Source organism: Schistocerca serialis, chromosome 4 (assembly GCF_023864345.2).
Source record: "Schistocerca serialis cubense isolate TAMUIC-IGC-003099 chromosome 4, iqSchSeri2.2, whole genome shotgun sequence".
In the NCBI taxonomy this organism is placed as follows: Eukaryota; Metazoa; Arthropoda; class Insecta; order Orthoptera; family Acrididae; genus Schistocerca; species Schistocerca serialis.
Genome location: NC_064641.1, coordinates 751,950,899 through 751,978,590, shown reverse-complemented (window position 1 = coordinate 751,978,590; position 27,692 = coordinate 751,950,899). Strand labels below are relative to the sequence as shown.

At 41.7% G+C, this 27,692-nt stretch overlaps 1 protein-coding gene across 1 annotated transcript in view; it reads left to right on the top strand.

Annotated features, from left to right (window-relative positions):
- The window catches only part of LOC126473290 (protein THEM6-like), a 209,435-nt gene extending 183,523 nt beyond the window's left edge, over positions 1-25,912 (top strand). The window contains exons 3-4 of the mRNA XM_050100249.1: positions 4,923-5,137; positions 23,047-25,912. Of these exons, the coding sequence (XP_049956206.1) occupies positions 4,923-5,137; positions 23,047-23,295 (464 nt within the window). The 3' untranslated portion in view covers positions 23,296-25,912. The remainder of the gene's footprint in view (positions 1-4,922; positions 5,138-23,046) is intronic.
- The last annotated feature ends 1,780 nt before the right edge of the window (positions 25,913-27,692 follow it).

The window sequence follows — 27,692 nt, the reverse complement described above, 5'->3', positions numbered from 1 at the left end:
TTGTAAGAACGTGGATTACCCAACTCTCTGTACCTACCCTAACATTTCATTCTTGTAATTTTTCCCATTAACTGCACTTGGTCTTGACCAGGGGAACTCCTTTTCGCTCAGGTGAACACAGGAGGAAATTTCATATGCTTTGGAAGAGCTTTCGGTCGCTTAAAAGGCAGTTCCTACGCTATCAGACCTCAGAGGCAGTCAGGCGAGCCTTTCAGGGATTTTTCTCGTGGTTCTGTCTGCGCATACAGTGAGCGACGGAATGCAAGACTGCTGTCCTGTATAGCAGAACAAGAAACCAGCGGAGAAGGGGTTGAGCTCTACTTGCTAGTAACCTATGGATTGTGTCCTCAGGTGTCCACTTGCCGCTATCGTGCTGCGTGTGGTCTCGAGACACATTTCCTCAAGCAAAATAAACAGCTACTCGTTCGTCTGCAAACTTCCAAACTTTGTCCGTCCCTTGGGAGAGCTGTCCGATGCCCAACGGAATTTCCAGAATCTCAGACAAACAAGTCAGTACATGGGATCGGGGATACACTCGTTTCCCATTTCCCCTTATTAACGAATACGTCTATAACTTTATGGTGGGAGCTAGGGAACGAGCTTTCACGTCTTTCGATTGGAAGAGCACGTAGACCCTTTCTGGGATTGGCTAAAAAAATTGTGTGAGGTGTCTTTCCTAGATCTGAAGGAAGATTACCAAAAACTGACGGGCATGGGTATTTGGATTCGAACTTCTACTTGGTGTGACTACTCTGGATCCTGCGCTCGCCTGTGTTTTTCTTGACTTCAGCCCTGTTCAGAGACTTGGAAGTTTCACTTTGAATTTACATGCATCCGCGGCGAGTAATCTCAGCGCACCCCGTCTTTCCGGTAACCCCTCAGTCATGGCAAGATCGCATTTACAGTGCACACTCCCAACTGTGGGAATCTCAGTAAGTTGAGGAAAGAGTGGCACATTCCTCGTTTCTATTTTTTAGTCGTCTTATCTTGATCTACGCACCTCACGTATTTTTCTGCAACCGAATTCTTGCTTCAAAGGAGATTCTTTTTATAATCAAAAATGTTAAAGATGTGTGAAATCTTATGGGACTCAACTGCTAAGGTCATCAGTCCCTAAGCTGACACACCACTTAACCTAAATTATCCTAAGGACACGCGCACGCGCACGCGCACGCGCACGCGCACGCGCACGCGCACGCGCACGCGCACGCGCACGCGCACGCGCCCGATCTCCTCCGGGAACAGCCGCACAGTCCATGACTGCAGCGCCCTAGACCGCTCGGCTAATCCCGCGCAGCTTTTGTAATCACTCATGTTTTGTTTCGTAATAAAGTTAACTCAGTAGAACTCGCCTGCCTAATGAAGTTACTTTGTGATTCTTCCCGTATCCATTGACCTGTTGTGTTTCTGTTTGAATTATAACCGTTTTGCGTAATTATGTAATTTGCCATCACGGCTGAAAACATAAATTGTGTCCTTTGTGTCTCGACACCATCTCCGTGGTAATTGTCCAGCACCATTCTCGTGGCGACCCTAACAACTATTTATTTTCTTACCCTTGATCTGTTTTAAATATGTAAATACGTTCTCCAATTGCTTTATAAACTCGACGTTTGTGTGTCTTGAGTGATTTTTACACACTATTTAAATAAATATTTTAACCGATCAGACATCCAGCAATCATTAAAGAAAATTATTGTACTGATATGCGCAGGTCCTCCAACCGTAAGCAACCGACGAGGCCCCTGACGAGTACAGGAATTTATCAAACGACGTTTTCCGATGTGCGCGGCAGCTGACTTCTTTCAGATAGATTGCCCCCACGAAGCTAATAGGCTATCAGTTTTTATGATCTGGGATGACAGATTAAACGCCAGTCTAATCTGTATAGTCACTTGAGCACCAGATGAGCAAGGTGGTCATGTTCGCAGCACAAGTTTCTCGTTAGTGTACGGTTTCAATTTAATTCCATCATAGTTTCAAGACGATTCTTCCGCGGTCTCGTCTCCCTTTCTTCTAAAACCTGTCCTTCGGATAGGGTGGCCAACAATTCGTTGTAACGTAACGTGTGGTCTACGATTTTTTTTTCCTTTTCCCCCATTTCATCGACTTCCCTGAGTATCCTCTCATTGCACTCTGTCCAGCTTATTTTTAGTATCCTTCCACACATCATTTCCATTGTTTCCGGGCGCTGCATGGCCTGTTTCATTAACACCGATGTTTCAGAGCCGTATAACAATAAACTCAAGACAGTTGTTTTGATGCATTCTTTCCTAGCTTTAATACTTACGTGCTTGCTTGTCAGAAGCAGTTTCTCGTTACTGAAAGCGTGTTCAGCGAAGACAGTTCTTCTGTGTGCTGCACGTATTGTCTTGATTGTCAATGCCGGCTGTGTAGCAGAACAGACTACATTGTTGTTTGATTTCATCATTTTATTATACCACTTTTAGAGTGTGTGTGTGTGTGTGTGTGTGTGTGTGTGTGTTACGACGGCAGTTATTTCGAAGAAACAGATTTTCGGCTATACCACTTTAGCCCGTCTGTAAAAACCGTCAAAATAACCGGTTTATGAAATAACAGATTTAAATTTTTTTATTCCTATTATTTCGCATAATAAATGTAGAAATCAAAGGTCGAGAAAACGTCGCTCCCACAGTTTTAAGATATATACAATCAAAACATTAAATCAAATAAGGCCGGCCGGCAAAACATTAAATCAAATAAGGCCGGCCGGGGTGGCCGAGCGGTTCTCGGCGCTACAGTCTGGGACCGCGCGGCCACTGCGGTCGCAGGTTCGAATCCTGCCTCGGTCATGGATGTGTGTGATGTCCTTAGGTTAGTTAGGTTTAAGTAGTTCTAAGTTATAGGGGACTTATGACCCCAGAAGTTAAGTCCCATAGTGCTCAGAGTCATTTGAAATCAAATAAGCAAATAACGGAAAACTTAATCCGTTCACCGTCAGCTGCTTTTCGCGAAACGTAGTAAGCAGTTGAATACTACAAAAAGCAGTCCCCTACTGATTCTCATTTATTGAATCTTTGCTCAAAAATCATGTTGTAATCGAGGATCATACGACTATTTGCGCATTACGAATATTCAGTGCTAAAGGATGAAAATTGTGGATGGAGAACACTCTTTTTCATGTTAATTTGCTCATTTTCAAGCAGATAACGGCATACCATGTAGGCACATGCGGCACATCAGCTACTTTCTACTTTTGCTGTAAATGAAGCATTGTACTTCATTGCTACGTCACTTCGTAAAATATTTCCGGACTGGAATTGATACCATTCTGATATACAAAGAATGTCCAACGGCGACATTGAGGCCTTACCAAATAGACCAGAAGAGGCAAGTCTTGGACAGTGCACGTACACGCATACCACCCAACAGGACACGCCTCATCTACATCTTCATGGATGCTCTGCAAATCACATTTAAGTGCCTGGCAGAGGGTTCATCGAACTACCTTCACAATTCTATATTATTCCAATCTCGTATATCACGCGGAAAGAATGAACACCTGTATCTTTCCGTACGAGCTCTGATTTTCCTTATTTTATCTTGGTGATAGTTCCTCCCTATGTAAGTCGGTCTCAACAAAATATTTTTGCATTCGGAGGAGAAAGTTGGTGATTGGAATTTCGTGAGAAGATTCCGTCGCAACGGAAAACGCCTTTCTTCTAATGATTTCCAGCCCAAATCCTGTATCATTTCTGTGACACTCTCCCATATTTCGCGATAATACAAAACGTGCTGCCCTTCTTTGAACCTTTTCAATGTACTCCGTCAGTCCTACCTGGTAAGGATCCCACACAGCACAGCACAGAAGTATTCTAAAAGAGGACGAACAAGCGTAGTGTAGGCAGTCTCCTTAGTAGGTCTGTTACATTTTCTAAGCGTCCTGCCAATAAAACGAAGTCTTTGGTTAGCCTTCCCCACAATATTTTCTATGTGTTCTTTCCAATTTAAGTTGTTCGTAATTGTAAGGACTAGGTATTTAGTTGAATTTAGGCCTTTTAGATTAGACTGATTTATCGTGTAACCGAAATTTGAGTTCCTTTTAGTACTCATGTGAATGACCTCCCACTTTTCGTTATTTAGGGTCAACTGCCACTTTTCGCACCATTCAGATATTTTTCTAATTCGTTTCGCAGTTTTTGATCTTCTGAGGACTTTATTAGTCGATAAACGACAGCGTCATCTGCAAACAACCGAAGAGGGCTGCTCTGATTATTTCCCAAATCGTTTATACAGATAAGGAACAGCAAAGGGCCTATAACTCTACCTTGGGGAACGCCAGAAATCACTTCTGTTTTACTCCATGTCTTTCCGTCAATTACAACGAACTGTGACCCCTCCGACAGGAAATCGCAAATCCTCCTGGTGACAGGTACCCTGTCCCAGCAGTGCTGTAATAGTTCTTATGCCATATGTTCGTTGCTCATTTCTGTCGGCATTAGTTTTAAAACAGCATTGATGGCTTTTCCGAAATATTTCAAAGCAATGCAAATTTTACAAAAAAAATACTTTTTATAAATACTTTTAATAATGAAAAAATTTAGCTCCGCTGCTATGGCTAATCCATATGTCCGTTTTCATCTGGTTGTTAATGAAAACAAAAAATGCCCGTTATAACTGAGACCATATAAATACGGAAAAATAACGGTTATTTAGAACTGAAATATCGCTATCGGTATCAACCGATCAGGTTTTCCCATCCCTAATATATGTGTGTGTGTGTGTGTGTGTGTGTGTGTGTGTGTGTGTGTGTGTGTGTGTGTGTGTGTGTGTGTGTGTGTGTTATATAATCTCTGTGGCAAACGTAACAAAAAATACGGTTTTGGTATATGACCTGGTATAACTTAATCTGTGTCGTGTGTCGGTGGACACGGTGGTAAGCAGTGTACTTCTTGCGGCAGGTGTGTGCCTCACGACGGACGTGGACACGCTGCTATTCCATATGAACAACGCGCGCTACCTGCGCGAACTGGACTTCGCCCGCGTCGACTTCTACGAGCGCACCGGGCTGTACCGCAAGATCCGACAGAAGGGAGGCGCCGTTGTCCAGGGCGCCTGCACCATCCGCTACCGCCGCTTCGTGCGGCCCTTCTCCAGGTTCAAGATCACCTCCAAGGTAAAAACACACTCGCTCACACTTACTGCTACTACTACTACTACTACTACTACTACTATAGTGCGCGCAAAATAACGGGGCCGCTAGATGCGCAGTGGGCAGGGCGAGGGCGGTAGTGGGTGGGTGGCTGGTGGGAGTTCGTCAATGCACTGTAGGGGAAATGCTAAGCGCTAGAGTAGCACTGCGATCCAAACTGTAGCCTACGCTCATAATTTCGGTAAATAAGTAAAGGATCTCCACACCCACACTTCCATGGTGACCATGAGAAAAAATCAACCACCTCTCCTTTGGCAAGTATCCAAAAATAATTCCTATGAAAATGCAACAAATGCAGCGATTTCTTTTCGCCCTACGTGTTGAAGCATCCCCAACTCTCTTGTGGTTACCTTTTTAGGTACTCCACGTCGACGTCTGCTCGTAGATACGCATCGTCGGTTGGTTTTCCGGCTTTGCTTCTCGACGTGACAGCGACGACTCTCCGATGAGGTGCAGGCCTTGCGTTTTACTATTACTGCGAGTCTTGTAAATATCGCTTTTATTTAGTAATTTGCCCGGCTAAAACTCTCCCCTTTTATGATTAAGACAGCCTGCGCCACCTTTCGGAGGGAGTGGGGACGTCAAGGAGTCACAAAAGTTCATATTAAGCACTCCGTTAAACACGTAACCGTTAGCGTATTAGTTAATGCCTATGGTTTCCGCTAGATGGTGCTGACTTACTGCTGAATAGCTTTGGTTCCGTAAAACCTTCACTGATTAGTACTAGGTAAATGAAATAAGCACAATACTCTTGTATTTCACTTTCACTCTATATTCGAGGATTAAGATGGTGATGGATGATGGTCTATTTAAAAGGTTCCTAGCCTGGAGGAATCTAAATAGTCCGCAAATGCCGATATGCACGCGCTCTACGTCCAGATTCGCAACTAACGGTACACGACACTTTCAAAAGTCCACACATTAATATCTGAATACCGGTACCTCTGAATTCACTCGTATCAGCAGATAATTTGAGTTTCTCTCGTCTATATGACCGTAAAGTTCCAATCTAGCACTAAAGTCCTAAAATCCCCTTACCACTCCGCTGCTACAACAGTCGGAGATCGTACACTACATCACTTTTAATCTCCGTAATACTCTAACAGTTTATCGTGAATCTTAACACGATAAAGTCCAATCTAATTGTCTCGCTGACTGACACGGGTTCCCCGCCCTTTAACGAAACAATCAAGGAAAGAAGGCGGTAATAAAGACGACCAGGCCTTTTTATAGGTTTTTCATCACAAGAGTTTAACGTCACTGCCTTCCCCATGACGGAGCTTCCGTGGCTTTGCTGTACTTAGACGTTAAACTACGTGCTGATATACTATAATTTTGATCTGCAATTACCGAACTCTGATTCTACACTATCTTCCCCTCTAAAAATTCTATTCTTAATTTTAAATTATTCTTTCTATAGTTTTTATCACTGTAAACCGAACCGAGGTGTTACATTATTCATCGTTTTTAACTTTGAGAGAAGGGTCATGTGTGGCGAATTTTGAATAAAACCTACATTTCTCTTCTTGCTATGTTAAAATTCGCTCTTTTGCTAAAAGACAGCAAAGTTCATGCACCGTCTCCTCACTAACAAATTGTGCAGACGAACCTACGAGAAAATTGACTCAATGGTTTGCTTGGTTTATCACGTGAGGATCGGAGGCCAAGGAATGTGAATAAGCGCATCCCATGTACAAAAATACGAGGCGTGTTTTTTAAGTAAGGTCCATTTGGACATAAGTACACAACGAAAGGCTTTTTTCAAAATAGTAAATTTATTTTCGAACAGTACATACTTCACTTTAGTTGCGACATAGTTGCCAAGTTTGTTCAAACACGTATCATACCACTCAACCAATTTTAAAATACCCTCTTCATAAAAACTTGTCGCCTACTCCGATAACCAAGAGTTCACTGCTGTTTTCGTCGTCGTCGTCGTTTTCGTCGTCGTCGTCGTCGTCGTCGTCATCATCATTGTAACGGTTGCCACTGAGGTGGTGTTTGAGGTGGAGGAATAGATGTTAATTGCTCGGCGCAAGGTCAGGACTTTAGGGTGGGTGGTCTAAAACTTCCCAGCCAAAACTGTCCAATAAATTGCGGGTCTGACCTGCAGTGCGAGGTCTTGCATTGTCATGGAGAAGGACAATTCCCTTTGTCAGCTTGCTGCGTCTTTTGTTTTGAATAGCTCTGTGTAACTTTCTCAGGGTTTGACAGTATGCTTCTACATTCATAATGTTTCCTCGTTGCATGAAGTCGACCAACGAAACACCATGCCTATCCCAAAACACCGACGCCATGATTTTGAGCTGGGACAGTCTGTTTGGCCTTCACCTTTACAGGCGACTGTGTGTCTCCATTCCATGCTCTGTTGCTTCGATTCGAGCGTGATATGCGAAACCCATGTTTAGTCTCCAGTTACGATCCCACTCAAAAAACCATCACCTTCTTCGTGATTGCAAGAACTTCATCGCACACTCAAATTTTTGGTTTTTGTGGTCCTCTGTTAGGAGTTTCGGGAGCCAACGGGAGCAGTTTCCTAAACTTTGGGTGTTCAGGAACAATGTTGTAAAGCACTGATTTCGACACGTCAGGAAATCCGTTAGTGAGACTGTTATTGTGAAGCGCCTGTTCTGACAAATCCTCGCTTCAACTGAAGCCACCAAATCGTCTGTAATCAAAGAAGGGCGACCGGAGCGGTCCTAATCATTGACGTTGTCATGGCCACCTTTGAATTCTCACTCTCGCTTACGCATTTTTCTTTCACTCATAACAGTATCACCGCACACTTCGTAAATCTGTCGATGAATTTCTGCAGCAGACAGGTTCCTTGCTGACAAAAACCGTATCACTGAGCAAACCTCACACGCGGCGGCCGAGTTTATAGTCTTAAACATTTTGAAAACTCACAACAGAACCGTACAGGTTAGCTACAGAGCTGAAACAGTACAGTTGACACCGAGGCAAGCCGGTACACGACGCACGCCCTCCTTGTGGTATGCTCGCGAACTACTAGTGTCTACAACAAAACGGACCTTACTTGAAAAACACGCCTCGTAAATGTGTCACTTATATTGTTCCAAAAACCTACAGCATTTCTCATTGCACCAGTTATCGATGGGCCTTAAAAATTATTCTTTCATCGGAAAAGTCTGCAGTTAGTGGAAAGACACGATAGATAATGAAATTCTACTTAATAACCATATGGCAAAATACTCGTCTCCTTGCGTGCTATCGTTTGCCAAAATCTCGTTTCGATCTCTCATACCGTTTATAGGACAGAAGATTGTTGTCGATATTTCATTCTGGATTTATCACAAATTTGTGTGCTACGACAGCAATTTCCTCGAGATTGCAGAGACAGATCTCTACCTAAATCTAAAGAAAAATTCAGTATGTTAGCTAAATTTCATATGCAGGAACATATTATGTTATACGCACCAAACGCTAAATCATAGAGACCCTTATTTTTCATTGCAAACTTTTTCTAGTTTCACGCAGTGTCTTAATTAAACGCAAATATCACAATAACTATGACCATTAACGAAATGATGGGCACGTCACGATGAAGCTGACATACAAAGCTAAAGAAATGCAAAAACTATTTTTTTTAGCAGATAGTTTTTGTAAAATCGTTTGACAAAGACTGCAGGGCGTGCCCCTCGATTCTGTCATCACAGCGCTTCGCTGACCAGGCGAAAGGGGGCAAACAATAGGCCTCCCCTTCCGAACAAATGAACAAACTCGTCTAGCGCTTTGGACGAAAATTGGGCATTGTACATCGGCCGCCGTAACCTGCACGAACCCTTTCTTCTCGTAGGCAAAACTGAAGTAAAAAAATCACAACGTACTTTTCTATACAGGGTGCTTACAGTATCACAGATTACTGCAGGACGTACTGTTGGTCAAAACTGTATGTCCAGAAACCAATACCTGTGGAGATACTTTTAGTATTCGGTGGTGCAAGTCTTATTACTGTTGCAGTTCGTTGCTCATGTCTGAATCTTTGTAATTTGCAGAACACTGATTTGGCGGTGGGGTTAGTAACTTTAAAGTAAATCGGTCAAGTACTTCTCGAGATTTTTGGTAACAATCTTTCCCCGTTATAAACTCTTATTTTGTCGTTATTCCTTTAACTCTCCTCGAACAGTAAATTCAAATTACTACAGTTGAGGATGTATCAAAAAGAATCACCCGACTTGGCACGCCAATATTTCTAAAACAAACATATTCAATGATTTTTTTTCTTTTTGATGAACAGGAAACTCAGTTCTTTCCACACCTATTCATAGGCGTTAAATATACCCCCTTGAAATGCACGACATATGTCAATGCGTTATAGAAATTGTTCCCACACTACAGCGAGCTTGTCTTGAGTTCGCCACTAGAAATAATGACACACAGTCAGGTCCGGCGATCTCGAAGGCCAGTAATGAAAGGCTGAATCATTTTGTCCAGTATGACAGATCCGTCGTTCAGTAATCCTTTGATTTATAATTTCCCGTACTTCCTGATGCCAGTGTGGCAGTGCCCCATCCTACTAGTAAATGAAGTCGTTCGAATCAGTCTAGAACTGTGGAAAAAGAAAGTTCTCAAGCATATCGATATATGTGCTTCCTGTAACAGTATTCTCGGCAATTAAAAATGGACCTTTTACCGTGAAACTGCACAAAACACATCAAATTTTGGAGAGTCCCTCTCATGTTGTACAACTTCTTGTAGTTGTTCCTTACCCCATATTCTCACATTATGGCAATTCACATCTCCATTTAACTGGAATGTTGCCTCGTCGCTAAACATTGAGCGTGGAAGAAAACTGTCACCTTCCATCTTGCCAAGATAGAAATTACAGAACACACGTTGACACCTTCACGACGAGCTTGCAGTCGCTGAATTTTGTATTGTTTCATGTGTAAACGTCGACGCAACACACGCCAGACGGACATCGGGGGCATGTTGAGCTGTCGAGCTGCACGGCGAACGGATTTCTGCGGACTACTTGTGAAATTATGGTGGATGTGTTAGACTTCTGTGTCAAATACTCGGGGACGATCCGGCGATTTGCCTTCACACAAACAGTTTCTCGGAATTGTGCATGCCATTGTCTAATGCTCTGTGCTGCAGGCGGATCCACACCATACATAGTACGAAGGTCACGCTGAACAGTTATTAGTTATTACAGACCCGCACTGCGCAAAACTTAGAATACAAAACTCTTTCTGTTGTCCCGACACCATTTTTACTAGAACTGAATTGGGCGCACACTGCTGCTACCTAGCGGGAACCGTGTAAAACACTATAGAGTTTGCTCAATAGTACGTTGTTCACTCACATATCTCAATTAACATAATAGTTATTATTTTTTAAAAACCTGATTATTCTTTTTGATGCACCCAGTCTATTACCTACATGTATGTATAAAGTCAAATTACGAAATCTTATGTAGACAGCTACCTTTCTCTTTTCTTCGAGGTAGTGTAAATCGCCAAGTCACACTTCAGCTTTAAGCATAGTTCCGCTGTCATTCCCTAAGTTCAATGGCAGTGGTCTGCAGGCCCGAATTATGATGGCAGTGGTCCACACAGTTTTTACAGTACGTGTGTGGATCACCTCCATGAAGGCAAATTGAGTACCTCATTGCCGCCACATTATCCCCTACTATAGTGTTTTCTGCAACTCATGACCATAACTTCACCAAGAAGCTCAATCAGGCACGTGCATTAGTTTTTGACTTGATTCTAGACCATTTCAGGTCAGATATACTAATCTTGAATAATGACCATCTAATTTATACTTCACATATTTCCGGATGTTACAGATTAGATATAAACTTGTTCATAAGTTCAATCATGACCATTTGTGTGCTAAGTCACTAGGATGTTCATGCGTTGTAACCATAGCTAAGCAAGTGTTTAACAATTACGTCTTAAAAAAATTCTAGACCTAGTCGTAATAATGACTATGCTGGCTTTATATTAACCTTCCCCCTCCCAAGTCCTTTTTAGGTGATTAAACTTCATGCTTATGCACAAAAAAATTTCCTAGATAGGCCATACCTTGTAAGCACAGGATGTCCTCATATCATGACCAATGAACATAAATGTTAAGACACTGTCTTACTGTACGTTCTGTACAGGCTAACATATATGCCCTTTTCCTCAGCTACACCTTTTATTTCTCTTCACTAGTAAGTTCAAGATCAGGAGTTAAGTTCACGTCTTGTCCCAACAAGTAACTATCATACAGTTTATGCGCAGACGCAAGGTATTGTGTCCGCCTAAGCGGGCTTCGGTCAGTTCCAGCACAGGGCTCGTGGTTGCCGCATCGCGGTCGCGAGGTGGGGCCGAGACAGTGCCAGATAAGTTTCACATTCTGACGATAATTTATGGATCTGTAGTTTTAGCTTGACGAGGTCCACTATGGACAGACGATAGATGCTGTTATTCTGAAGAAGGTTGGGTTATCCCGGCTGAAAGCTAGGTAAATTTCTAGGTACACGGTGCAACTGAGGCTGTTCATTATTAAAATTAACTTCCAGATGTATTTTGGTGAGACTACTTCACTACAATCAGCATTCAGAATATCTAGGGGTTACATTGGACCCGACAAAGTCCTTCGAGAGGCATCTGGAAAACATCGCTGCAAAGATACCAACTAGGAAAATCATCTTCCATCAGCTGTGCGGAACAACTTGGGACTCCGCTGCTGGAACCCTGCGTACTTCGGCACTTGAACTGTTTTCCTCTAGTGCGGAATATGATGCTCCTAACCGCAACTCCCTATCCATCAAGACGCGGTTATCCCAGAAATAAACCGGCTTCGATCAAGAAAACTATCCATGAAAACAGCCATGCAACTGCAAACGTCTCAGTTCAACTTAACTCATGGAAACGAGTGCCCTGCACATTGATAGAACTTCCTGCATAAGAAGGAACCCTCCCTCCCCCCCTTACGCCTTTGACTAGTCGCGCAGAATATAAACAATAATTTAACAGCCACGCCCCAGTCATGGTAGCAGCACAGACTCTCTTCATAAATGGGGTAAGGCTCCATCTCCAAAATGAGATTGTGGAGCAGCCAGACAAACAGTTAGTCAAATTGTTACAGAATATCCCAAGAGGACCTGTCCTAGCAATTTCGACGATTTCCTGACCGCAATCAATGACACAAATGATTACGCTCTATAGACAAAAAAGATGCACCACGAAGGAATTAACCAAAGGGGCGGGAATCGGTAAATAACTATATAAATGTACACAGAAACAAAAGGTTGCAATTTTGTAAAAATTGAATGATTTATTAAAGAGAGAGAGCTTGACAAATCGAGCAAGTCAATAACACGTTGGTTCACCTCCGGGCCTAACGCAAGCAGAGATTAGGCTTGGCACTGACAGTTGTTGAGTGTCCTCTTGAGGGATATCGTGCCAAATTCTGTCAAATTGGCGCGACAGACCTGCAGAATTTCGAGCTGGTTGGAGGGCCTTGCCCATAGTGCTCCAAACGTTCTGGAATGGGGAGATATCCAGCGACCTTGCTGGCCAAAGTAGGGTTTGGCAAGCACGGAGAAGAGCATTATCTTGCTGAAATATAAGCCTAGGATAGCTTGCCATGAAGGGCAACAAAACGAGGAGTAGAATATCGTCGACGTACTGCTGTACTGTAAGGGTGCCGCGAATGGCAACCTAAGGGTCCTGCTATGAAAATAAATGGCAGCCTAGACCATCACTCCTGGTTGTCAGGTCTTATGGTGAGCGACAGTCATGTTGGTATACCATCGCTGTCCAGGGCGTCTCCAGACATGGTCTTCGGCCTGGAATCTCATTCTTCAGTGACAGACGCAGGATCCCGTTGGTTGTCATCTGCGGCACCATCATAACCCAGCTGTACTTAGATGATATTCTACACCTCGTTTTGTTGCCCTTCACGGCAAGCAATCCTCGGCTTAACAAGAAGATAATGCCCTCCCGCACATAGCTGCTAGTATTTGTGCTTGCTAAATCCTACCCTGGCCAACAGGGTCGCTGTATCTCTCTTCAGTCCAGGAAGTTAATAGCATTATGAACATGGCCCTCCAAGTCCGGAATTTTCACGATCTAACGCGATAGACAGAATTTGGCATGATATCCCTCAGGAGAACATACTACTACTACTACTACTACTACTACTACTCCTCTGTGAATCAATGATTAGGCGGCTAACTTCTTGCATAAGAGCCAGAGGTGGACTAACGCATTACTGACTTGTTCAGCCGGCCGCTGTGGCCGAGCGGTTCTAGGCGTGACCGCTATGGTCGCAGGTTCGAATCCTGCCTCGGGCATGGATGTGTGTGATGTGCTTAGGTTAGTTAGGTTTAATTAGTTCTAAGTTCTAGGCGACTGATGACCTCAGAAGTTAAGTCGCATAGTGCTCAGAGCCATTTGAACCAAAACGCAGTCATCGGTTTGCCTTCCCCCAACATTATCTACGTGATCCTTTCAATTTAAGTTTTTCGTAATTGTAATTCCTAGGCATTTAGTTGATAGCCATTAAATTTGTGGTTTATCGTGTAACCTCAGTTTAACGGATTTCGTTTCGTACTCATAAGGATGACCCCACACTTTTTACTTGGCTCTGAGCACTATGGGACTTAACATCTATGGTCATCAGTCCCCTAGAACTTAGAACTACTTAAACCTAACTAACCTAAGGACAGCACACAACACCCAGTCAACACGAGGCAGAGAAAATCCCTGAGCCCGCCGGGAATCCAACCCGGGCGTGGTAAGCGAGAACGCTACCGCACGACCACGAGCTGCGGACACTTTTTACTTACTGAGACCCAATTACGATATCGTGTTAGTCATCTTGCAAGTGTTTTTGATCTTCTGATGACTTCACTAGACTTTAATAGACTGCTTGGATTGTCTCCTAAATAGTTTATACATATTAGGAACAGCACAGGACCAGTAATACTTCCTTGGGGAACGCTGGATATCATTCTTTTACTCGATTTCCGTCCAGTACTGTGTACTGTGACATTTCTGACAGGAAATGACGAATCCAGTCGCACAACTGATGCGACACTTCCTACACACACAGTTTAAGGGGGGTAGGACGTGAAACGGGCCGACTTGGAGCAGGAGAGGCACCACAGGACATTTTAATTTCCACTGTCTATACTTTTACAAATAAATTCATAAGACTTTGTTAGCATGACCAGGAAGGATTCAGGATTCACACTCATAGCAGAAGAAGTTCAAAAACATAACAAAACAATTTTTTTTACATGTGAAATTTCATCATTTTTTTTTTCACTTGGTATTGGCTGCATTTGTTGCTGTACGTACTTTTCTTCATAAGTAAGAGATTCTTCCATTAATTTTTCACAGCATACAAACCATACTCACAAGTGTATGAAACTCTAGAATTTCCCAAATCTGTTAAAAACTGTGTTAAAAATTGAGATAATTAACTATGAAATTTGAGTTTTCTCTAAACACGAAGTTTAAAACGTAACAGCCCATTCATTTTTCTATGGATTAAATAAATTCTAGAGTTTCATACATCTGTAAGTATGGTTTGTAAAATGTGCATAATTCATCGAAGAATCTCTTACTTATGAAGAAAAGTGTACCTATGGCAGCAAATGCATCCAACACTAAGTGAAAAAATCATGAAATTTCACATTTAAAAAATATTATTTTTTCGTGTTTTTGAACTTCCACTGCTATGAGTGTGAATCCTGAATCCTTCCTGGTCATGCTGACGAAGTTTTATGAATTTATTTGTAAAAGTATAGACAGTGCAAATGTCCTGTGGTGCCTCTCCTTCTCGAAGACGGCCCGTTAGACGTCCTACCCCCCTTAGTCTCATGGGAGGAATGCATTTGTGTGCTCTTTCGGCAAGTAAGAACTCGAGTAGAAGTCAAAGACGTGCCTCGTGCATTACCCTGAGTAAAATACGCAGTTTCCTCGTGTCAGCTGCCGCCGCAAAGCGGAACAAGGAGTCAGCAGTTTTTCTGGTACACAGGCCGACACGTCAGCGGAGCACGCTCGCGTATTTCATAAGCTGTGCACGCTTGTTTGACAAACATACAGTATACAGGTCGAAGACAGTCCAGTGGAAGTGCCGAATGGACCGTTACGCAAAGGTTGTAGAAACCTGACGCACCTTTCCCGAGTATTCAAATAACCGCCAAGTGTGCATGTTTAGCAGGTTGTTCCTTATGAAAATACTACGAATTTCATTCAACGACGGAGCAGTTACGACAGCCGGTACCAGTTTGACGAAGTAATGTGATATGATTCAGGAGATAACGGCACCAATTCGTAAATAAAGTGGAATAATAGCTCCTTAAATAATGAACACTAGATCAGTAAAAAGTCCCAATGCTTCTGTAAACGTAAAGTGTGTTCGAAAAGACCTACATTTAATAGGAGCCAATAGCTGTATTTACATGAACAGCTTCAAACATGCATGCTGGCTGTGCAGAAAATAAGTGGCGGTGATAAGAGGCAGTTCACTGCCCCAGACAGGAAATCAGAGACACTACTTGCCGTTGACATAGCAGCAGTCGCTAAGTGGGTGAGAAGAATGAAGTCCTGCGCTAAATGAAAGTGATTACACAGTCCGTGCAGACAATTCAGAGACTACGTGAAATGTATTCGCAGTTGCGAATATGTTCTATCATCAGTTGTGTAATGGATTGAGCATGAAAATTTGTATGACAGGGACTCGAACCCGGAATTTCCGCTTATCACGATAAGAGTTCGAGCAAACAGTTTGGTCACTTGTTTGTACCCCACGCCGACCTTAATAGCTCTTGGGAGGAAACAAAACACCATTCCAGTTGTTGACGCTTTGCTGCCAAATAAAAAACGAGAAAAATATGAAATTTTTACGCTGTTAAAACTAACGTGCCCGAATGGAACCCTGCATCTCCGATGACGTGGTTCGAAAATGCCATCGTCCAAGCAGCTAACTGTTTTTACTGGCCGGTCGCGGTGGCTGAGCGGTTCTAGGCGCTTCAGTCTGGAACCATGCGACCACTACGGTCGCAGGTTCGAATCCTGCCTCGGGCATGGATGTGTGTGATGTCCTTAGGTTCTAAGATCTAGGGGACTGATGACCTCAGAAGTTGTCCCATAGTGCTCAGAGCCATTTGAATCATTTGTTTCCTGGTGTCTCGTTCCAGCCTACAAGGAAAACTAGGAAATACGCTGTCACATACGAATGTGTTCCGCTATGGCACAACTTCGATGGAAATGCTGGGTGATGATTGGCTGTGTATTCAAGAAAGCATGCCTGAAAACCAAAAGCTTCAGGACTTTTGCGACTGTTTTGTGGGCCAATGACTCAATACCGAATATACACAGAGATGTGCACGTGCGATGAAAGACTCCATCACACTAATAGTCTCAGGATAGAACCGAAGAATAAGCACATTATCAAAAGTTCATCAGAATGTTTATCCTTAGTGAGGAAGCTCTGAGAAGATGCAGAGTACCACAGCCACCAGTTTGACCGACTAATTTTAAACTTTGCTGGGAAAAGAAGAAAACAGGTCAGCAGGGGAGACTGACAATACGATCCAAAAGGCTTTAAAGAAACTCTAAACCAAAGGTAACTTACAATCGTTTCTGGCTAGTGTGGCCTATGCACAGAAGTTAAAATTTCGAAGAAAACGTCATATCGTTGAAAAATTTGTAACTACTGAAAAGTTGGTTACATTATTCATTGTCAGTCTCGTAAGTACTGTAAATACATTTTATGGGTGACAGAACGAGACTACCTCGTCGTGCTGTTCTCTGGAAACGACGCAAAGTCGGCTAAATGTTACTTGAAATTTGTAAAACATTCCCTAATGAAGACTGAAGACGCTATCTCAAAGACCAGGCCTTTTCTAGGGAGGTTCTTAGAAACAAAATCTGTATGGACAGACACCGAATGCAAAATATTTGCCGGCCGGAGTGGCCAAGCGGTTCTAGGCGCTACAGTCTGGAACCGCGCGACCGCTACAGTCGCAGGTTCGAATCCTGCCTCGGGGCCGGCCGCGTTGGTCTAGCGGTTCTAGGCGCTCAGTCCGGAACCGCGCGACTACTACGGTCGCAGGTTCGAATTCTGCCTCGGGCGTGGATGTGTGTGATGTCCTTAGGTTAGTTAGGTTTAAGTAGCTCTAATTTCTAGGGGACTGATGACCTCAGAAGTTAAGTCCCATAGTGCCCAGAGCCATTTTTGCAAAATATTTGTAGCGGGAAAGTAGGCAGATGACATGCGATTAAATCCACACTTTCTCCTAGCATGAAACTAGTAAAGGCAAACTATCATAGAAAATGACTGGTCGCAGTTTTGCAACCTTTCAGTATATTTTAAAACTAATTTCTAGTAACACATGTCGTGGACTACAGCAGGCCTGTTCATACGGCTAGGGGAGCTACAGCGCTCACGCCGTCGCGGTAAAATGGAATAAGGCGCCGTCGTTACGTAGCGCACCTTGGTCAAGTGGTAGCGCAGCAGAAGGGCAAACAACGTACTGCCCTCAGATGAATGACCATAAATTAGGGTCGTCGTAGCCTTAGATACGACGCATTGCTTAAGGGAATACTCCACCCACAAATTTAATCTTTCTTCTACTTCGCCGATATTAACGATGTTTTAAAATCGTTTCAATTTAAGTTTTCAAGTCCGTAACTTCATTAGTTTCAGAGTTTAAAATTTTAACATGATTTTAATAGTATTCTTGAAAACAAACTTTCGGTACTTACTCCATAATTTTCTCATGCCAGATTTTGTAGATACAGCCAAAAGACATAGTTAAAGGGTTCTGTGCATTCATTTTACGAGAAATATTAACAATTCATCAGTGTTTAGTTAAAATTTCAACCTTAAAGTTTCTTTAACTATCAGTACATAATTGTGATGATAAAATGAACATATTTTCGATAATATTAATCCATAGAAATCGTAGACTACTTCCTGAAAAAATTTGATTTAGATCGGTTAACATTGATGACAAAGTTGACACTGAGCTTAGAAAAACCAACTTGGGGTAAGATAGATTTTCACATTTTATCAAAAGATGAATATTTCTAAAAGACGCATACCCATTAAAATTCACCGGCAGCGTAACGTTCTCTCTTCCTGCCTGTATGAGGCTGCTTCTCGTAATTTCATGATCACGGTAGCCTTTTCCTTGAATTTTCTGAATAAGAAAGCTCTGCGTCTTCTTCAGAAGGTGCAGTGGAAGGGATATCTGATTGTAAGTCAACGCCCATTTCCTTGGAGCTTTTTGATTGCACTGAACAGGACTTCAGTGTTTTCCCTAAATTTGTATTTACAAAGTCAACAGGCAAAGTAATTGATTTCCAATGACTAGCTGCCAATAGTTGCGCCTAAGTGTACCTGGAGAGCTTGCAATTTGCTTTGCCCGGTTTGAGTTTATGCCAAGTTCGGAGAAAAGATGGTTAGGATTAGGAACTTCAAAGTGGTGAGACATATCATCAACTGATCAGGGTAGGATGATTAGTCTGTATGTTTACTGTGTGCAATGGTGTCCTGATGCGCTTGATGATCTATGTATTAATGTGCTTCAAAACTTTAAACGCAACCAAAAAAAGCTTTTAAGCGATTTTACTGAAGAAAGTTTTCTTCATATGGAAGCAGAGAAATAAACGTGTCAATTTTCCCAGTATTTTCACTATGAAAATATACATACTTTTTTATTTTCAGTAGAAACAATCAAAGAACGCATCTGCAGCTAGATCAAATTACCGCAATGCTTTTCAGTTTGTACGGGGTTGCGAAGTTTCACTGATTTGTGGTCATGTTGACAGTGTGCAAAATTGGCTACAGTTAGAACTCGCACATCTACTGTGTGACGTTTGCGTGGTTAGTTTTATAGCAAAGTTAGTCTCGTAGGGGACAGTGAAGTGGAAGGAAGACAAGGATTTCTGGTCAGATGAGTATCGGGTAATATCAACAGCAGCAGAAAATGGTATAACGGGTGTAGGATTCGTTATGAATAGGAAGGTAGGGCAGAGGGTGTGTTACTGTGAACAGTTCGGTGACAGGGTTGTTCTAATCAGAATAGACAGCAGACCATCACCGACAACGATAGTTCAGGTATACATGCCGACGTCGCAAGATGAAGACGAACAGATGGAGAAATTGTATGAGGATATTGAAAGGGTAATGCAGTATGTAAAGGGGGACGAAAATCTAATAGTCATGGGCGACTGGAATGCAGTTGTAGGGGAAGGAGTAGAAGAAAAGGTTGCAGGAGAATATGGGCTTGGGACAAGGAAATGAAAGAGGAGAAAGACTAATTGAGTTCTGTAACAAGTTTCAGCTAGTAATAGCGAATACCCTGTCCAAGAATCACAAGAGGAGGTGGTATACTTGGAAAAGGCCGGGAGATACGGGAAGATTTCAATTAGATTACATCATGGTCAGACAGATATTCCGAAATCAGATACTGGATTGTAAGGCGTACCCAGGAGCAGATATAGACTCAGATCACAATATAGTAGTGATGAAGAGTAGGCTGAAGTTCAAGACATTAGACAGGAAGAATCAATACGCAAAGAAGTGGGATACGTAAGTACTAAGGAATGACGAGATACGTTTGAAGTTCTCTAACGCTATAGATACTGCAATAAGGAATAGCGCAGTAGGCAGTACAGTTGAAGAGGAATGGACATCTCTAAAAAGGGCCATCACAGAATTTGGGAAGGAAAACATAGGTACAAAGAAGGTAGCTGCGAAGAAACCATGGGTAACAGAAGAAATACTTCAGTTGATTGATGAGAGGAGGAAGTACAAATATGTTCCGGGAAAATCAGGAATACAGAAATACAAGTCGCTGAGGAATGAAATAAATAGGAAGTGCAGGGAAGCTAAGACGAAATGGCTGCAGGAAAAATGTGAAGACATCGAAAAAGATATGATTATCGGAAGGACAGACTCAGCATACAGGAAATTCAAAACAACCTTTGGTGACATTAAAAGCAACGGTGGTAACATTAAGAGTGCAACGGGAATTCCACTGTTAAATGCAGAGGAGAGAGCAGATAGGTGGAAAGAATACATTGAAAGCCTCTGTGAGGGTGAAGATTTGCCTGATGTGATAGAAGAAGAAACAGGAGTCGATTTCGAAGAGATAGGTGATCCAGTATTAGAATCGGAATTTAAAAGAGCTTTGGAGGACTTACGGTCAAATAAGGCAGAAGGGATAGATAACATTCCATCAGAATTTCTAAAATCATTGGGGGGAAGTGGAAACAAAACGACTATTCACGTTGGTGTGTAGAATAGGAGTCTGGCGATATACCGTCTGACTTTCGAAAAAGCATCATCCACACAATTCCGAAGACGGCAAGAGCTGACAAGTGCGAGAATTATCGCACAATCAGCTTAACAGCTCATGCATCGAAGCTGCTTACAAGAGTAATATACAGAAGAATGGAAAAGAAAATTGAGAATGCGCTAGGTTACGATCAGTTTGGCTTTAGGAAAAGTAAAGGGACGAGAGAGGCAATTCTGACGTTACGGCTAATAATGGAAGCAAGGCTAAAGAAAAATCAAGACACTTTCATAGGATTTGTCGACCTGGAAAAAGCGTTAGACAATATAAAATGGTGCAAGCTGTTCGAGATTCTGAAAAAGTAGGGGTAAGCTATAGGGAGAGGCGGGTCATATACAATATGTACAACAACCAATAGGGAATAATAAGAGTGGACGATCAAGAACGAAGTGCTCGTATTAAGAAGGGTGTAAGATAAGGCTGTAGCCTTTCGCCCCTACTCTTCAATCTGTACATCGAGGAAGCAATGATGGAAATAAAAGAATGGTTCAGGAGTGGAATTAAAATACAAGGTGAAAGGATATCAATGATAAGATTCGCTGATGACATTGCTATCCTGAGTGAAAGTGAGGAAGAATTAAATGATCTGCTGAACGGAATGAACAGTCTAATGAGTACACAGTATGGTTTGAGAGTAAATCGGAGAAAGACGAAGGTAACGAGAAGTAGTAGAAATGAGAACAGCGAGAAACTTAACATCAGGATTGATGGTCACGAAGTCAATGAAGTTAAGGAATTCTGCTACCTAGGCAGTGAAATAACCAATGACGGACGGAGCAAGGAGGACATCAAAAGCAGACTCGCTATGGCAAAAAAGGCATTTCTGGCCAAGAGAAGTCTACTAATATCAAATACCGGCCTTAATTTGAGGAAGAAATTTCTGAGGATGTGCGTCTGGAGGACAGCATTGTATGGTAGTGAAACATGGACTGTGGGAAAACCGGAACAGAAGAGAATAGAAGCATTTGAGATGTGGTGCTATAGACGAATGTTGAAAATTAGGTGGACTGATAAGGTAAGGAATGAGGAGGTTCTACGCAGAATCGGAGAGGAAAGGAATATGTGGAAAACACTGATAAGGGGAAGGGACAGGATGATAGGACATCTGCTAAGACATGAGGGAATGACTTCCATAGTACTAGAGGGAGCTGTAGAGGGCAAAAACTGTAGAGGAAGACAGAGATTGGAATACGTCAAGCAAATAATTGTGGCCGTAGGTTGCAAGTGCTACTCTGAGATGAAGAGGTTAGCACAGGAAAGGAATTCGTGGCGGGCCCCATCGAACCAGTCAGTAGACTGATAACAAAAAAAAAGCGGAACGGTCAGCGCGTCGGAATGCCACGGACGGGGACCCGGGTTCGATTCCCGGCTGGGAGGGAGATTTTCACCCCTCAGAAACTGGGTGCTGTGCCGTCCTAATAATTTCATTCCCATTGTCGACACGCAATTCGCCCTATGTGGCGTCGCACTCAATAAGACTTGCACTTGACGGCCGAACTTCCCGCCTGGAAACTCCCAGCCACTGACGCCATACGCTCATTTTCCCTCATCTCTCGCGGCGGCCGCATCCAAAATTGCTCTGTGTTGCAAATGTGAAGCACTTTTGAAGTGATCCGCCGTGTTTCTGTGTCGCCTATAACCGAGACATGGCCGGCAGCCGATGTGGCAACATTGAAGCAGCAAGTGACAGACGTAAACTATCAAGTAATTTTGATCAAGCTAAACTTGTTTGACAAGCTCAGTAATATGCGTCTACCAGTTAAAGTTTGGAGGATTCTATACTGTTTACTGATTCGTGCTCACATGCTACATCAGTTGTTAGTATGACTATTTGTAGTACAAACAGAATGTAGTGTTTTTTTTTTAATATTTAGTTAAGGTCCGTTTTCACAAAATCACTTAACAATTCTTGGGAAATTTTCGTTTACCAACTCTTCTGTTGCTTTCTCTAATGGAAATCATTATAGCACTAGTCCGCAGCTCGTGGTCTAGTGGCTACTGCTGCTGCCTCTGGATCACGGGGTCCCTGGTTCGATTCCCAGCCGGGTTGGGGGTTTTCTCTGCCCAGGGACTCGGTGTGTTGTCCTCATCATTTCATCATCACTCGTGACAGTGGATAGACTGGATTGTGTAAAAATTGGACTGTGTAATAATTGGTATATTTTATGGGCGCTGATTACCGTGCAGTTGAGCGCCCCCAAACCAAACATGATTATTATTATAGCACTAATATCGTCTGCAGAAAATACCAATTTTGCTTGTTGAATGTTAAGTGGAAGCTCATTCACATATGAGGAATAGAAGTGGACCGAAAATTGAATCCTGTGGGATTCCCTTTGTGTCCTTTTCCTTCCCCTTACAATCACTAAAATTTTCTAGCTTTCCGACCTTTTCTAGCTTTCCGACCTTTTCTGAATTATTCATCATAGTTCACACAGTCAAATGAAATTTTTCACCCTCAAAGATAATTTCAACTTATACTAATACTTTATGTTAAACTTTATGCAGATTACTTAATGAGACGTTGCATGTACAGGTGATCTACTGGGACACGAAGTCGGTGTTCATGGAGCACCGGTTCATCACGCCCAAGGACGACTTCGTGCGCGCCATTGTGATCTGCCAGCAGCGGGTCATCAACTGCAACGCGGAGGATATCATCAGCGAGCTGCTGGGCGCCAAGGACGAGGAGGTGGGCAGCCGCAAGCCGCCGCTGCCCCTCGAGGTGGCCAAATGGATCGAGAGCAACGAGATCTCGAGCGCCAACTTGCGCAACGGCTGCTGACCCCGGCCCGCGGGGGCCTCTCCTGCCCCCAACGGCGTCGCCGCCCCCGAGCCAGAGCGTCTCCCCGTCCCCGCCCCCGAGTGCCCTCCCGCCCCCAACGGCGTCCCTGTTCCGGAGGCTGACCCTGTCAACTAGACTTGGCCCCTCTGGCATTATTTATTCCTCCGGCAGTGCCCACGGGTCGGCTGGCGAGTGAAAAAGACTGACAGCAGTGCGTATCTCCCCATTTGTGACAATCAGTAATACGAAAGAGAAACGAAACTCCGGTTTCTATCTCGAGACCTGTAACTAGTCGAGGAATCACTCTTCTGTAGCCTCCCTGCTACGGACAATATATTTATTCGTCGCTGACAACAGCTGTACGTTCTTATCTAAGTCAAGAGGAAGTAAGTTAAATGTAAGATGTGGAACAGTGCAGTACGCTTCTATGTAACTGATTGCACCCCCTAAACATTGGGATGAGGCTACCCTCAAAAAATATTCAGATTTATCTCTTTCACTAGTGAGATCTGTCCTACCAATGCATAATATTTTAAAAATCTGGAAGTCAGTCTAAAATATCGATTTAAAAATTAACTCCACACATTTCATGTCAAAAAATAATGGATAGTATATATATTTCACCAGCAATTTCAACCATTTGAGGATGATCTCCGATCAGGTCTGATAATTTTAGCAAATGACAAAGTTCTTATGTGAAATGCTGTAGCATGACAAGTATATTGCTGTTGGAATAATACATAAAGTGTGAGTTAACAATGAGTGTGTCACGCACTGTGACCTATTACATTTAGAATTTAGGAAACCAAAGCACATGAAATATGAGCTGTCAACTGGACAAATGCATGTAATATTAAAACTAAAACTGCTGCTTATTTTATCAACGACTTTGTAAGTGCATAAGGTTCCTCAGTTAAGTCTGTCTTTTTCTTTTTTTTGTACATTTATATACATCCCTAATACTTCAATGCATATGTCATGTGCCCATCTTCTGCCTTAGGCACACACAAAAAGTAGTCATATCAACACGAAAGCATGAAGACTGCTGCAGTCAAACAGAAATTTTCATTACTGGCTTCTAAATCATATTGTTTCCTTCTATTCTAAGTAAAAAATAAGCATTATCAGTTCTTTCCTTCTTTCTCTCTTCTTCCACTTTCCTCTAGAGTCTGATAAAATTATGACATTGTCTGTTGAAACTTCTACTACTACTACTACTACTACTACTACTACTACTACTTCTTCTTCTTCTTCTTCTTCTTCTTCTCTCTCTCTCTCTCTCTCTCTCTCTCTCTCTCTCTCTCTCTCTCTCTCTCTCTCTCTCTCTCTCTCTCCCCCCCTCTCTCTCTCTCTCCCCCCCCTTCCTTCCTTAAGTATTAAGCTGTGCTGAGCCATTCAAACTTACAAAGGTAAAAAAAAACCTGTATCTTATACAGCCAGATGCAAAATACTAATTATACAAGCACCATTAATTCAGAGAGCAAGATGATTATTTTTCTATCTTTTATGAAAGCAGTGCAGTTCATTAGTTTGTAAAAAATTATCTTTTCAACTAATTTGAATCTTTGAGTTTAATTATGACAATTTCATAGCAAAGTTTATAAATCCATTTCTTTCCATCTAATGGATCAAAGTTAATACATTCTGTGTGGTGTTCCTATGATCTACTAGAATTAAAAAAACTATCACTTCTCAATGTAGCAAAATCAAACCTATCTAAAGAATCCCTTCAGGTCATTAGGTACCTATTATCTCCAGTTGAAACTGTCTTAACTAGACTTAAGATAATTAAGTTAAAGATGTTAAGTAATATAGGAGAAATGTGTGTGTGTGTGTGTGCGCCAGAAAAGGACTACCTTACACATTCTCATTATAATATGAGAATAGTTAATATTGTTCAGAATGATTATGGAAATATTTACAAATATATATAAATATGTATACAATCAAAATGAAAATGTATTATGGTGCTGTCCTCTCATGCAGAATGATTCGACTTTTTATGTATGTTATGTCACTTTCTGAAAGCAGTGACAATCCCTTTGTAAAAAGTATGCTATGCATACTCTGCACAACATTGTTAGATGTTCACTGGGAATACACAAAAGTTTGAAACTGTTCTTTACATTTGTGCCTGCTCTCATTGTGACTGAAGATTCTCAGTAGTATGCATTAAACATTATTATTCATGGGTAGTTTTATAACAAAGTATTTCTTATGAATGAACTGTGATAATCTTTCATACGCAGAAATAACTGAAGTTAAGATAATGTACTTTATTATTCTAAAAGTACAAAGCCTGATTTGTCTTAAATGAATATTTGTTAGTAGCACAAGTACTGTACATGGATCTTGATTTTATGCAAAGTAGTACAACCCAAATCATTCAAAAAAAGAAAATAGTAATTTTGTAAAATTAAATACTGCTCCTATGGCAATTTAATTTTTAGCAGGTTCTGTTAACTAAATCACACATGAATTGTTGATCGTGAAGTCCACGTTTACTATCCACAGGTACATACTGGACCAATGTATTTGTGCCAGAACTCTCATAATAAATATCAGTTGTTAAATGTTGTAGTTAATTAAAAAAATTAGCTTTAGTGTTTTAAACATATTTATATAGTTAAACTACACTCCGGTAATTTTGGCTTGTTAAATGCATAGTGAATGTTGTTTTGAATTCTAAATTAAATTATGAATTTGTATGTGTGGGGAATGGGGAGTAGTAGTAGTAGCAGTAGAAAGAGAAAGGAGGCGCAAGCTATGACTTAAATATCAGTAAAAATCGGAAAGCGGTTATAATGAGAACAATGACTAAATTTTGAAAGATTACAAATCATATTACAATACATCAAAGAACTATTCACTTACTCTCGTCTAATTTTTTTGTTGTTGTAGTGGTATCTGATGAGCTGAGAAAGTGGCTTCATACATAACTTTTATGAATACATGAGTGAAGCCAGATTGTAGAAGCAGTAACACATTTTTAACGAAGTATATTGCACTAATAAACAGCACAGGGCCACAATGACTTTGGCTTTGCTGTATTAAATGTTTCTATGCATTGGTCTCATTAATGCAACAAGAGTACAGTGAAAATTTAATGCAACGAATAAAGTAGTTATTATTTGGAACCGAGTGCAGCAGATACTAAAGCATTCTCCAGAAACAATGGTGTTAACGTACATAACACATTCAGCATAAACATGGTGCATCATTAAACACACACTTGGCCATGTTCATATCAAGGTAAGTATTGTTTCAAAATTATTTATTTTGTCTTTGTATGTCCTGTCCACAATAGGGTAATGGGTCCTTCAAATCTGGCATCTTTGCATTATATTTCAGACCATCATATAAATACGACGTGAAATGTTAGATACTGTGATTTTTCAGGTTTGTATAAGGTGCTTGAGAGAATTAAAACATGGACACACCAATTCATAGGTAAGATACAGAGACATAAAAAGCAATGTAAGGAAAGATGTACTATAAGCTGAGGTACACGACACAATTTCCGAAATATTCGCCACCCGTACAGTAGGACATACCTGTTTAATAAGAACTTTTGTAACGCCTTGTGAGAGTACGACATGTAGATAAGAATTAATTTGGAAAGCAACAGCGAGTAAGCACAATGACGGTAAATGAATCAGTACATGAGTACAGGAATATAGCAGGGTATTGTGCTAGATGGAAGGTTAAGCAAGGAAGATGTTATAGTTAGGAAACACGTTCATAACATGCCTGGTGAAAATCAAACACACAATTGTCAACTTTTCCACCTTGAGAGATGGGCTTGGAAGAACAGGGCAGCTTCCAAATCTTCCTGTGCATCCTGGATTTGACATGAGTTTTGAAATGATGATTTTCTAAAAGAATTACAGCACCAATGCTGAAACTGTTTTCTGTCAAATTATGAATTACTAACGAGAAAGTTACTCCGCACTTTAAGAATTAAGTGGTTGCCTTACCCGCTTCACATTTTTGACAATGTTGTATATGGTTTCCCCAAATTTTTTTCCCCAGTGAATATAATCGAATAGTTTAAGTACTTTTCGATATATTCGCTCAAAATAATATTTCTGTCGGTGGTGCTGTGTTATAGCATTTAGTGGAGGAAGGGCCTTAAAATGTGTGTTCATTACCACTAGAGTGCAATGAACCATACCAAGGTGGGTAGCAGGGCAGCAGCGTTTTCATCATTGCAGGGACACCAACCTGGATGATTGACGGATATGATCTTAAAACAAATTAGTCCTGCTACGTCAGAACTGAAACTGGCTGAAAATAAGGGAAAACTATATCTGTTATATTTCTTGAGTTCATACAATTCTACCGTACAGCTTAATGATAGCATCCTCCTTGCTAAAATACTCAACAGGTAAAACAGT